The sequence below is a fragment of the Ylistrum balloti genome, unplaced genomic scaffold (assembly GCF_031769215.1).
Source record: "Ylistrum balloti isolate Yb309-2 unplaced genomic scaffold, AGI_CSIRO_Ybal_v1 Utg371358, whole genome shotgun sequence".
In the NCBI taxonomy this organism is placed as follows: domain Eukaryota; kingdom Metazoa; phylum Mollusca; class Bivalvia; order Pectinida; family Pectinidae; genus Ylistrum; species Ylistrum balloti.
This window is the reverse complement of record NW_026782720.1, coordinates 94749-109692: the sequence shown is the minus strand read 5'-3', so window position 1 is coordinate 109692 and position 14944 is coordinate 94749. Positions and strand designations below refer to the sequence as shown.

The following is a 14944-nucleotide window of genomic DNA, read 5'->3' as shown; positions in this document are numbered from 1 at the left end:
CCTGTCTTTATTTATATCCCAGATTCAATTACCTGTACATGTATTTGATTTTTGGCTGACATAAAGGCGTAGACGAACGTCAGATCTTTGTAACTTTTTGCTGATGATAACCTTGATATTGCATTTTCTTTGTAGATTTTTCTGTGCAATTTACACTTTGTTAATGTTGCTATCATCTCAGGAATGAAAAGGTGTGATAATCATTATCAGTAAAAGTAGGAGAATTCTTTAAAAATTACAAATGATGTTATTGATTGGTTTGACAGTATGCCAAATACTCTGAAATAGAATGTGAAGAGATTTTTATCAGTCTGTCTTTATACAAAGGAACATGTTCAAAACTGATATTTTACAGATTTTCACAACACGATTCCTCAAGGTCAGACATTTTTCAGTTCATTTTGTTGGGTTGGTAGATTCTATGAAACATTTATTGAAATTGACTTTAGCCTAAAAGGTCAAAAAGTTATTCTACAGATGAAAAGCTCATAACAAGTTCTGTTTTGTCCATGCAAGATCTTGGATGTTTGTCAACAGGTAGAAATATAACTTTATGAGAAATGAAGTAAACCGAAAACCATAATGTCTGCATAGAGTCACATTTTTGGCTTTTTATGAAATGCTTTTAATTATTAATTTTATTGAAATAAGATCGCCAATCCAGTGAACGACACAGTATTTTAGGGGTGTCTGACGGAGGAAGATTAAGCAGGTTTAGGATAATGATGATGATATTGGAGATTTATTATACGTTTGATTTGCATTTAAAAGGAATAAGATGAGATTTTACTACAAAATTGCTTGCTAAAAATAAGCAACTTTATGATCAATATTCAAAACCGAGCTGTTCAGCTGTAAAAATGTCTGTTTATACTGCAGACTTTAGTGCAGAAGGCAAATAAAACAAAATTAGGCATATTAACATGAAATGTACATATAAGGTTTTAGAATGTATGTATTTGTACATAAAGTTAAGGAGGTATGACTTTTAAACTGTCAAGTTTAGGATGAAAAGGGGCCAAGTTTTATTCAAATTCACAACAGGGTGATATGAATAAAGTCATATCGTTGGACTATTATCTCTATCAGTGGTAGAACAGATTTGCACGATTGTTGACTTGAATGTTCATAATTCAAGTGGACATAAGGTTTCCCCATACGACAGGGTGTATAGGGAATTAAAACCAGTTAAACAGTATTGGACAAATAGTGTGGTATTCTGGCGATTTTCAAGTAGATGAGCTATACCCTTGAAGGACTTTCGCTTTAGATAAGTACGCCAATATGCAGGCTACTCCCTGTGGTACATAGCCCCTCGACTTACTGATAACGATTCTCCAACAACCGTTTACATTTTGAATTAGATGAGTGATCGAGGACATTTACCAGAACACACCTATACAGACAGCAAATTACTAGTGGATTTTTTTCTAATGTTTAAGTGTGATCACTGTTATTTTTTTTCAAGAAGTTTGGATGACTTGAAGGGATATTTTAAAAGTGCCTGTTACCTCAGTGCTAGGAAGTCATTTAAAAACTAGCACAAAGGATATATTAATTGGGAAAATATTTGTGACTATAACTAATTATACACGGACATATTCTGTATTGTTGAACAATGAAACTACCTGGTAAACAAACACTGGTAGTCACTTGTTTGTTGATTTTTTAACCGTCAGAAGTTTTTGACTCAAAAGTTAATTTATCAGTGATCTCGTGTACAGAACCATTTGTGGACTCCATAATGTGTTGCATGTTGTGGAACTGATAGTGCAGTGCAAGTTATCATGCTGAAATCTGGAAATGGAGGAAATTTTATTATTACATGTTGACTTGTGAAATGCTATTTATAGGCATGCTTTGAGTCTGTGGAGAAAGATTTACGTCAGTAATTTTCACAGATTTCTCTCTACAATTTGGATATGTGTGTAGACGTTAGATGTTGTTGGGCAACTCTACTTTCAGAAGTAGCGATACTTCTACATTCTGAATGTATTACGTAACAGGAGATCTGTGAACTGATAAGTCAGTGTTGTATAAATACTTCAGACAACATTTTTCGGCAGTTATTTGTAAATTTGATTTTTATTTACTACATGGATGTTAGGCAGTGCCATTAACATTTTATGTGGGCAATAAATTTGTGCATTTTTTATAGAGTTTGGCCCGGTAATGCATTTCAAACAGAGCTTTGTTATTAACTGATGAAAAATTGTTGGGAAATTGATCCACCATTTTCCACAGAGGTCACATTATGAGTTGGGATCAGTTGACAAGACTAAGTGACGTTAGTTACATGCGACAAACCATGGATTCAGGACATGAGACAAAAGGCGGGACAAACAGACAGACTCAAACAATACGAATACATAATCTTGAAGGAAATAGATTTCGAAGAAAATCTTTTACTATTGCTCATCTGTATCTTTCATCAGCCTCACTTTCACGACAACGACAAAGGGCAGCTTTAGTGAGAGAACACAAGGAATCTTGTGACGAGGGTGTGTCAGGAAAGGACAGGAAAGATTTAGAGGAAGCATCGACAGAAAGTGCAATAAAAAACCCGCCTAAATACAAAAGCAGCTGATCAAACATCGTTGTCCAGAGAATATTTTATGTATCGTTCTCAAGTATACCAAAGATTCTTCCGTTTTCTTCTGGATAATTTTTACCCTGGATAAGTGAAACATGTACCAACATTGAATATGGTTTTGTGAAATTGTATCCTTGTAGGCTTCATTGTGCAATATGATTAGTAACCGGGATACATTAATGGTGGTAATTTAAAAGCCGAGGATGGATGGATTGGTATAAAAATCCTTTAAACCCAAAAGTGATCCGTGATTTATTGACTTCCATTCGAAATTAAATGCAATCAGTCAACTGTAAAATTCAGTGAATAATTTTCACCTGATAGGCCATGAACGTCAGGTGATTTGGTGCAAAGTGTCGGCATTATTAACAATAAATTATTATTTGAAACTTTCTCTTTCCAAAAGATCATATCAATAGTTAATCTATATTCACAAAATTGACAAAGCAATTTTTTTACTTTTTTTTTCTTTTGTGTTAGTTTTTTTTTATTTAAAACTTTTAAATTGAAATTAACAGCATTTATGTTATGGCAATAGATTTCTTTTACAAGTTATTTATCATCTTCTTGAAATAAATTAGACAGTACATAGTTTATTGATTAATATATAAGTTAAAGAATCTGAACCGGTTTAGATAAGTAGCTTTTAATGAGCAGCTATCTTCATAACAAAAGTTATCAAATTACAACATTATAAATTTTGATTGAAACCAAACACGCTTTCCAACCAAAACATTGATTTTGAAGTGATGACAAAGAAAAATAGTTACACTCTCTTCTTCTGTCAATTCAAAGAATTAAGTTATTAAAATGTATAATTAAAAAAAAAACCCTACTCACAAACTTGCTATTGTTAAATTAAAATCCTATACCGGTAACAATGTATCACTGAAAGCTTTTGTCATTCTGTCGTACATAATTTAAACAGCACTACGTGTAGTCGCTACTGGAAAAGGAAAAGTAATTTAATAATTGCGAACACAATACCACTGTGTTGTTCGTGAAAGGTGGTTTGTGTTTACATGGATTCCTACCTTTTTTACTGTGGTCTGTATACATAGACTTAATACACATATCCATTGTGTTCATTGCACATTAGGAGCTATTCATTTTAGAGAAACACCAGGCTCTCATCAGATAAGAAAAATATTTTGTCAGTATTATAAGGTTATCTTGTACAGGATCGTTAGCTTAAAGTGTTAAAGGTATGTGTGTTTTTTTTTAGAAACATTTAATGAAAAGTGGTGTTGATAGTATGTCTTAATGTTTACGGATTATGGTAGGTGTGTGTACATGAAAACGGTATTTCATACTTTCAAGACTGGTGATATTTTTAACGAAAAGTTTGCAGAAACTATGGGCGACATCATTAACTGTGATATATAAATAATGAAATCTATGCAGAGTTTTGAGAACTTATTTCAGTTGTGCATTGTTGTGTTATTGTTAATTTGAACTCTAAAAATAGGTCTCATTGGACTGAGAACTAGAAATTAAGTTTAAACTTTGACTTTGGTCTTCAAATGTGTCGGGATTCAAAAGGGAAAGAAATTTCAGCCTGTCCTGTATGTACACAGTTGCAGTGAAAGTTAATGGGCCATTGGCTGTGAATTGAGAAGAACTTTGAGGTTAGATAAAAGTTTAGTTCTGTGTATTACACTAATGATATTTAAAGAAGATTTAAATGGAAGAGATGATCCTAATGGCTTGGACCAGAAATTTTGTTCTTGAATTTTATTTTTTAGTTTGAGGTTTTAAAGTGTGTTATAGTCACCGAAGCTGTAAATGGACTTTTGATATATGTAAAATTTGTGGGGTGTACAAAATACCTACAAAGTGTGTGTTGGTGGGCAACCATAACTACTTGTCTTAAACACCTTTTCATGTTTTCTTCATAAGACTGTGAAAGGATTTGATGTTTTTTTCCAAATATGGAAAAAAGTTTTGTGAAATTTCAAGAAACCTTCCATGACAGAGGAAATTCAATAAGTGATATTTCATGATGTAATAGAATTTCTAGGAAGATGTTTGTGCATAATATTTTTGGATGCTTATTTCTGGCAAATACAATATGATTGGTCATTTTTTGTGTGAACTGGACAAATTATGACCGACAGTATGATGGTGAATCTGTCTAAGAGGAGTTTGGATACAATCCAAGCTCAAAACAAACTGTTAAAAACAAGTTACTGGAATTACTCAGAACAACTTGAGGAGTTCATCTCGCGTTACAAAACTCGACCACCGGATATTAAGTTCTGGCCTTATGGACCTTATTGGCCGAAATTCTATGATAGTGAAGTGTTAGAAACGCCAAAACATCTAAAGACATCTCCAAAGTTTAAAGAACCTCTCGCCAGGAGACATACACAGGGTAAGTTGTACTGTCTACATCACCAGGAGACATACACAGGGTAAGTTGTACTGTCTACATCACCAGGAGACATACACAGGGTAAGTTGTACTGTCTACATCACCAGGAGACATACACAGGGTAAGTTGTACTGTCTACATCACCAGGAGACATACACAGGGTAAGTTGTACTGTCTACATCACCAGGAGACATACACAGGGTAAGTTGTACTGTCTACATCACCAGGAGACATACACAGGTTAAGTTGTACTGTCTACATCACCAGGAGACATACACAGGGTAAGTTGTACTGTCTACATCACCAGGAGACATACACAGGGTAAGTTGTACTGTCTACATCACCAGGAGACATACACAGGGTAAGTTGTACTGTTTACATCACCAAGAACCCTTCACACAGTGATATGTCAGGGTAAGTTGTACTGTCTACATCACCAGGAGACATACACAGGGTAAGTTGTACTGTTTACATCACCAAGAACCCTTCACACAGTGATATGTCAGGGTAAGTTGTACTGTCTACATCACCAGGAGACATACACAGGGTAAGTTGTACTGTTTACATCACCAAGAACCCTTCACACAGTGATATGTCAGGGTAAGTTGTACTGTCTACATCACCAGGAGACATACACAGGGTAAGTTGTACTGTTTACATCACCAAGAACCCTTCACACAGTGATATGTCAGGGTAAGTTGTACTGTCTACATCACCAGGAGACATACACAGGGTAAGTTGTACTGTTTACATCACCAAGAACCCTTCACACAGTGATATGTCAGGGTAAGTTGTACTGTCTACATCACCAGGAGACATACACAGGGTAAGTTGTACTGTTTACATCACCAAGAACCCTTCACACAGTGATATGTCAGGGTAAGTTGTACTGTCTACATCACCAGGAGACATACACAGGGTAAGTTGTACTGTTTACATCACCAAGAACCCTTCACACAGTGATATGTCAGGGTAAGTTGTACTGTCTACATCACCAGGAGACATACACAGGGTAAGTTGTACTGTTTACATCACCAAGAACCCTTCACACAGTGATATGTCAGGGTAAGTTGTACTGTCTACATCACCAGGAGACATACACAGGGTAAGTTGTACTGTCTACCTGACCAGTTTACACAGTGATATGTCAGGGTAAGTTGTACTGTTTACATCACCAAGAACCCTTCACACAGTGATATGTCAGGGTAAGTTGTACTGTCTACATCACCAGGAGACATACACAGGGTAAGTTGTACTGTCTACATCACCAGGAGACATACACAGGGTAAGTTGTACTGTTTACATCACCAGGAACCCTTCACACAGTGATATGTCAGGGTAAGTTGTACTGTCTACATCACCAGGAACCCTTCACACAGTAATAGGTCAGGGTAAGTTGTACTGTCTACATCACCAGGAACCCTTCACACAGTGATATGTCAGGGTAAGTTGTACTGTCTACATCACCAGGAACCCTTCACACAGTAATAGGTCAGGGTAAGTTGTACTGTCTACATCACCAGGAACCCTTCACACAGTAATAGGTCAGGGTAAGTTGTACTGTCTACATCACCAGGAACCCTTCACACAGTAATAGGTCAGGGTAAGTTGTACTGTCTACATCACCAGGAACCCTTCACACAGTAATAGGTCAGGGTAAGTTGTACTGTCTACATCACCAGGAACCCTTCACACAGTAATAGGTCAGGGTAAGTTGTACTGTATACATCACCAGGAACCCTTCACACAGTAATAGGTCAGGGTAAGTTGTACTGTCTACATCACCAGGAACCCTTCACACAGTAATAGGTCAGGGTAAGTTGTACTGTCTACATCACCAGGAACCCTTCACACAGTAATAGGTCAGGGTAAGTTGTACTGTCTACATCACCAGGAGACATACACAGGGTAAGTTGTACTGTCTACATCACCAGGAGACATACACAGGGTAAGTTGTACTGTCTACATCACCAGGAGACATACACAGGGTAAGTTGTACTGTCTACATCACAAGGACACATACACAGGGTAAGTTGTACTGTCTACATCACCAGGAGACATACACAGGGTAAGTTGTACTGTTTACATCACCAAGAACCCTTCACAGTGTGATATGTCAGGGTAAGTTGTACTGTCTACATCACCAGGAGACATACACAGGGTAAGTTGTACTGTCTACATCACCAGGAGACATACACAGGGTAAGTTGTACTGTCTACATCACCAGGAGACATACACAGGGTAAGTTGTACTGTTTACATCACCAAGAACCCTTCACACAGTGATATGTCAGGGTAAGTTGTACTGTTTACATCACCAAGAACCCTTCACACAGTGATATGTCAGGGTAAGTTGTACTGTTTACATCACCAGGAACCCTTCACACAGGGTAAGTTGTACTGTCTACATCACCAGGAACCCTTCACACAGTGATATGTCAGGGTAAGTTGTACTGTTTACATCACCAGGAACCCTTCACACAGTGATATGTCAGGGTAAGTTGTACTGTTTACATCACCAGGAACCCTTCACACAGTGATATGTCAGGGTAAGTTGTACTGTTTACATCACCAGGAACCCTTCACTACGAGATGTAGAATGTAAAACATCAGAAGTAATAGAATTTCCTCTCCATAACATAATGGTAAGAATTCTACGATAGGTATTGAGAAGTCTTTATCAACAGATAAGTCATTCAAATTCATAAATCTGGATCACCAAAAATGTAGATGAGGAAAGTTGTGGTAAATTAACCGTGTTGGTTGTTTTCAGAGTTACAGCTTTCTAGTTTAATAATTAATTGACTTTTTTCCCCTTTATTTTCATTTCAGAAATGCCAAGTTTAATTGTAAATGTCTTCCTTTTTAACTAACAGGTAGAGATTTTGACATCAAAATCATTTTGTCAATGCAGATGGACCTGGTCAAGGTGAACTGATCACTTTCACCATTGTAACCCCTTCCCCCAACTTTCTACATAAACTGGGATGGTATGACACTGCAGATAAGCATATTTTAGGATTAAAAATTTGTGAAACAAAAAGCCATTTGAATAAGCAGTTTCAGTTTATATATATAGCCTCAGGAGAAGTCGTCATGACAACTAATTAGATGTAAAAGTGTAGATATATTACAGAAGTACTGATCAACATACTGTAAATTTTAGGTATGGAAGAATATTGCCAAATAAGAAATTATAATTTTACTGATAATTTCCCACTGAAATATGATACTGAGATGTAGGGTATTGCTTTTTGTAGGTTCAATATAACACTGTGTATCAGGTTTTGCAAATATTTCAAATATTTTTCTGGACAACTTTTCTCAAAAACTTTATGCAGAAATGCTCAAAGTTTTCAAAGTGAAAGTTTTTGTTTACATCTGAAATTGATTTCTGAACATGTATTTGAAATTTGATCTGGTATAAGAAAAAGAAAATTTAATTCTGTACTTGGTGAATTTTTGTTAGCTAAGTGATAATGTTACTGGTTTATGATATTAATTAAATTTTATGTACCTGTAATCTCATATCAGTTCACATAGCATACCTGTCAGGTGTGATGTTGACAATCTGTCATTAATATAGGAGGTTAAGTGTTTATAGAGGTGTCAGTGTATAATGGACAGGAAATTACCACTGTTGAAAATGCTCAATCAATAACATATCGATTTCAGGCTGGTGTTCATTTCATTGTCTGAAATATATTCTTTAAATAATAGCTGCATTGTATCATGAATGAGATCTGTTTCAGACAACTAGCTGTTGTTTTTCCTTTCATGATGAAACAATTAGTGGTTGTGTAACTTGATTGAAGAAATAAATTTAGCTTAAATCTTTGAAGGGATGTCCAGTCTTCTTTACCTTCAACTTGGGAAAGAAGTGCTATGTTTTCAATCCTCTTTGGCATTGTTCAATCAGAAGGAATGCCTCAATAGTCTGTTCAGTTTGTATGATACAATATAATTAGTATAAGGGATTTTGGAATTTTTAAATAATCCCTTCACACTGTTTATAATGTTTACGCTGGCTATGGTTGTACTGCAATATACCAAGGGGCAAACTTGTACCCATTGACTCAAAAATAGAGAGGGTGGTCTTATTACAGGACAATGTGATGTAGGTTTCCTTTATTTTCCTACTGATACTGCAGTACATGTGAATGGCTGATTACTGATCAGGGGTTTGTTACCGGATATGAAAGTTATCTGCCCTTGCACTCAAACAAATATTAGATATGACCAAATATATCTATGATTTTTTTCAGTGATTTTGAAGTTTTTATTCCACAGGTTTCCACTTGATTATCTGCCCCAGAATCTTCTTTATTTAGTGTTTTCATTTTTAGTTTTAAAGCGTTCTTTTTTAATTGTTTTGTTGTAGATTTACAGTTTCCAGTGACATTTGACAATCAGAGTTCTCAGTATTCTGGGAAATGGCGGGGAGTGTTGATTGTATACGACTCGGAAAGAAGTAGTCGTGACCGGATACCACAGCCTGTGCCAGAAGGATGTTGCCCCAATCTCTTGTTTGAGTCACGGTTTGAGAGTGGAAACCTACGCCAAGCCAGGAGAGTGTATGTATCTGTTTTGCATAAATGATGTAAATAGTTAAAATGTTTCGTTGTCTGTTCAGATCATCAGGTAAGATCAGGGTAGTTTATTACTGTGAAGTGAGATCAGAGGAGTTAATCACTTAGATAGGATCAGGGGAGTTAATTATTGTGAGGTAAGATCAGGGGAGTTAATCACTTAGATAGGATTAGGGGAGTTAATTATTGTGAGGTAAGATCAGGGGAATTGATCAATATGAGGTAAGATCAGGGAAGTTAATCACTTAGATAAGGTCAGGGAGTTATTCATTGTGAGGTAAGATCAGGGGAGTTAATCAATATGAGGTAAGATCAGGGAAGTTAATCACTTAGATAGGATCAGGGGAGTTAATTATTGTGAGGTAAGATCAGGGGAGTTAATCACTTAGATAGGATTAGGGGAGCTAATTATTGTGAGGTAAGATCAGGGGAATTGATCAATATGAGGTAAGGTCAGGGAAGTTAATCACTTAGATAGGATCAGGGGAGTTAATTATTGTGAGGTAAGATCAGGGGAGTTAATCACTTAGATAGGATTAGGGGAGTTAATTATTGTGAGGTAAGATCAGGGGAATTGATCAATATGAGGTAAGATCAGGGGAGTTGATCAATGTGAGGTAAGATCAGGGGAGTTGATCAATGTGAGGTCAGATCAGGGGAGTTGATCAATGTGAGGTCAGATCTGGGGAATTGATCAATGTGAGGTAGGATCAGGGGAGATAGTCACTGTGAGGTCAGATCAGGGGAATTGATCAATGTGAGGTAAGATCAGGGGAGTTGATCACTGCGAGGTAAGATCAGGGGAGATAATCACTGTGAGGTCAGATCATTTAATCACTTAAATAGATCAGGGGAGTTGATCACTGTGAGGTAAGAACAGGGGAGATAATCACTGTGAGGTAATATCAGGGGAGATAATCACTGTGAGGTAAGATCAGGGGAGATAATCACTGTGAGGTCAGATCAGGGGAATTGATCAATGTGAGGTCAGATCAGGGGAATTGATCGAGGTGAGGTAAGATCAGGAAAGTTAATCACTTAAATACGATCAGGGAGTTATTCACTTAGATAAGATCATTGTGAGTTTAGATCAGGGGAGTTGATCACTGTGAGGTAAGAACAGGGGAGATAATCACTGTGAGGTAAGATCAGGGGAGATAATCACTGTGAGGTCAGATCGGGGGAATTGATCAATGTGAGGTAAGATCAGGGGAGTTGATCAATGTGAGGTCAGATCAGGGGAGTTGATCAATATGAGGTCAGATCTGGGGAATTAATCAATGTGAGGTAGGATCAAGAATTGATCATTGTGAGGTAGATCAGGGGAGTTAATCACTGTAAGGTACGATCAGGGAGATTCACTTAGATAATCACTGTGAGGTCAGATCAGGGGAATTGATCAATGTGAGGTCAGATCAGGGGAATTTATCAATATAAGGTCAGATCAGGGGAATTGATCAATGTGAGGTCAGATCAGGGGAATTGATCAATGTGAGGTAGGATCAGGGGAGATAGTCACTGTGAGGTCAGATCAGGGGAATTGATCGATGTGAGGTAAGATCAGGAAAGTTAATCACTTAAATACGATCAGGGAGTTATTCACTTAGATAAGATCATTGTGAGTTTAGATCAGGGGAGTTGATCACTGTGAGGTAAGAACAGGGGAGATAATCACTGTGAGGTAAGATCAGGGGAATTGATCACTGTGAGGTCAGATCAGGGGAATTGATCAAGATGAGGTAAGATCAGGGGAGATAGTCACTGTGAGGTAAGAACAGGGGAATTGATCAATGTGAGGTCAGATCAGAGGAGTTGATCAATGTGAGGTGAGGTAAGATCAGGGGAGTTGATCAATGTGAGGTAAGATCAGGGGAGTTGATCAATGCGAGGTCAGATCAGAGGAGTTGATCAATGTGAGGTAAGATCAGGGGAGATAATCACTGTGAGGTCAGATCAGAGGAGTTGATCAATGTGAGGTAAGAACAGGGGAGTTGATCAATGTGAGGTAGGATCAGGGGAGATAGTCACTGTGAGGTCAGATCAGCAGAATTGATCAATGTGAGGTCAGATTAGGGGAGATAATCATTGTGAGGTAGGATCAGGGGAGATAATCACTGTGAGGTAAGATCAGGGGAATTGATCAATGTGAGGTAGGATCAGGGGAGATAGTCACTGTGAGGTCAGATCAGGGGAATTGATCAATATAAGGTCAGATCAGGGGAATTGATCAATGTGAGGTCAGATCAGGGGAATTGATCAATGTGAGGTAGGATCAGGGGAGATAATCACTGTGAGGTATCAGACACAGGGCCCATATTAGATCAATGTTGTGTAGTAAAGTATCAGGGGACATCACAAGGTGTCAATAGTATACTATGTTGTGATTAGTATTAACACACAAGGCCCATATCAATAGTATACTATCATTGTGTAGTAAAGTATCAACACACAAGGCCCATATCAATAGTATACTATCATTGTGTAGTAAAGTATCAACACACAAGGTCCATATCAATAGTATACTGTCATTGTGTAGTAAAGTATCAACACACAAGGCCCATATCAATAGTATACTGTCATTGTGTAGTAAAGTATCAACACACAAGGCCCATATCAATAGTATACTATCATTGTGTAGTAAAGTATCAACACACAAGGCCCATATCAATAGTATACTATCATTGTGTAGTAAAGTATCAACACACAAGGCCCATATCAATAGTATACTATCATTGTGTAGTAAAGTATCAACACACAAGGCCCATATCAATAGTATACTATCATTGTGTAGTAAAGTATCAACACACAAGGCCCATATCAATAGTATACTATCATTGTGTAGTAAAGTATCAACACACAAGGCCCATATCAATAGTATACTATCATTGTGTAGTAAAGTATCAACACACAAGGCCCATATCAATAGTATACTATCATTGTGTAGTAAAGTATCAACACACAAGGCCCATATCAATAGTATACTATCATTGTGTAGTAAAGTATCAACACACAAGGCCCATATCAATAGTATACTATCATTGTGTAGTAAAGTATCAACACACAAGGCCCATATCAATAGTATACTATCATTGTGTAGTAAAGTATCAACACACAAGGCCCATATCAATAGTATACTATCATTGTGTAGTAAAGTATCAACACACAAGGCCCATATCAATAGTATACTATCATTGTGTAGTAAAGTATCAACACACAAGGCCCATATCAATAGTATACTATCATTGTGTAGTAAAGTATCAACACACAAGGCCCATATCAATAGTATACTATCATTGTGTAGTAAAGTATCAACACACAAGGCCCATATCAATAGTATACTATCATTGTGTAGTAAAGTATCAACACACAAGGCCCATATCAATAGTATACTATCATTGTGTAGTAAAGTATCAACACACAAGGCCCATATCAATAGTATACTATCATTGTGTAGTAAAGTATCAACACACAAGGCCCATATCAATAGTATACTATCATTGTGTAGTAAAGTATCAACACACAAGGCCCATATCAATAGTATACTATCATTATGTAGTAAAGTATCAACACACAAGGCCCATATCAATAGTATACTATCATTGTGTAGTAAAGTATCAACACACAAGGCCCATATCAATAGTATACTATCATTGTGTAGTAAAGTATCAACACACAAGGCCCATATCAATAGTATACTATCATTGTGTAGTAAAGTATCAACACACAAGGCCCATATCAATAGTATACTATCATTGTGTAGTAAAGTATCAACACACAAGGCCCATATCAATAGTATACTATCATTGTGTAGTACAGTATCAACACACAAGGCCCATATCAATAGTATACTATCATTGTGTAGTAAAGTATCAACACACAAGGCCCATATCAATAGTATACTATCATTGTATAGTAAAGTATCAATACACAAGGCCCATATCAATAGTATACTATCATTGTGTAGTAAAGTATCAACACACAAGGCCCATATCAATAGTATACTATCATTGTGTAGTAAAGTATCAACACACAAGGCCCATATCAATAGTATACTATCATTGTGTAGTAAAGCATCAACACACAAGGCCCATATCAATAGTATACTATCATTGTGTAGTAAAGTATCAACACACAAGGCCCATATCAATAGTATACTGTGCTGAAAGTCCATGGAGATTAAATCTGAAACTGTATCATTTTTCAAGCTTTTATACTAGATATGATTTGTTTGTTAACCTAATTTTATCTCTGATAGGATAAGTTATTGAAGAATCTTTTGAGTGATTAATAATTGATTGCCAGGAGTTGTTGAATATCCTGTCAGTTATGATTTACAACCAAACACAAATTATTGTATATGTCATGACAAGGAATACTCTTCAATCAATTTCTAATTTCAAATTTCTGATCTCTAACAATATTTCTGACTTAGTGCATGTCAGTAAATGAACATCAGTCACACAGCAAAACAAATTGATATATTAAATGAAAATTTGGCTCTGGTATGACTTGACAAATTGTATGAAAATGTTGGTGAAGACAAAATTATTACTGAAAACCTGAACAGAAATTGCTACTCATTAATAAATTTTATACCGTTGGAGGTTTGTTTTGAAGAATCAAGTAAATCAGAGTTTTTTATGATATCATTATTATTTTATAAAAATCATACACGAACTTCATCTATATCCTGTTGTTCCGGTTACAGAGGTCAGTTTGAATACGAGTTGGTGCTGAAAACCGACCTCCACACAAATCGTCACACACAGTGGTACTACTTCCGGGTACAAAATGCAGTCCCTGGAATTGTCTATAAATTCCGTATCGTTAACTTGTTGAAGAGGGACAGCCTGTATAACTATGGTGAGTTTCAGAGACTAAAATAAAGGACATACCATATTTATCCAACCCAGGGAGACAGCAGAGCAGCAAAGTAAAGAATTTTCTAGTAATGCCTATAAATAAGAGTAAGAGGTGGGCTTATTACCAGGCATTGGCTTATTACTAGTGCCTTTAAGCTTAATTACATGATTTAATTTGTTAGTCCAACCATCACCAAAACATATTGGTGAAGATGTCTCGATAAACAATACAGTGAATAGTTGTACCATATATAGGTCACTGTGACCTATAATTCACCCTCACTGATTTTGTTTGTTATAAGAAATTGTATTTTAGATATCAAATTATAAATTTTGACGTATATGAAGAGTATTTCCATACAACATAACAAAAATAGAATTTCTGTTGAGTTTCGTTTCCATCAATGTAGCGGAGAATTAGATATCATATATACACTTTCTTGTTGTTTTTGTTTGTATGTGATTTGTAAAGAACAGTTATAGGATGTCAGCTGCATTACTTCCTGCTTCAATAAAAAGAAAAGTTAT

At 36.3% G+C, this 14944-nt stretch overlaps 1 protein-coding gene across 1 annotated transcript in view; it reads left to right on the top strand.

Annotated features, from left to right (window-relative positions):
- LOC132562165 (uncharacterized) overlaps positions 1-14944 on the top strand; it is a 114924-nt gene that overhangs the window by 66227 nt on the left and 33753 nt on the right. The window contains exons 3-4 of the mRNA XM_060226896.1: positions 9347-9539; positions 14263-14417. Of these exons, the coding sequence (XP_060082879.1) occupies positions 9347-9539; positions 14263-14417 (348 nt within the window). The remainder of the gene's footprint in view (positions 1-9346; positions 9540-14262; positions 14418-14944) is intronic.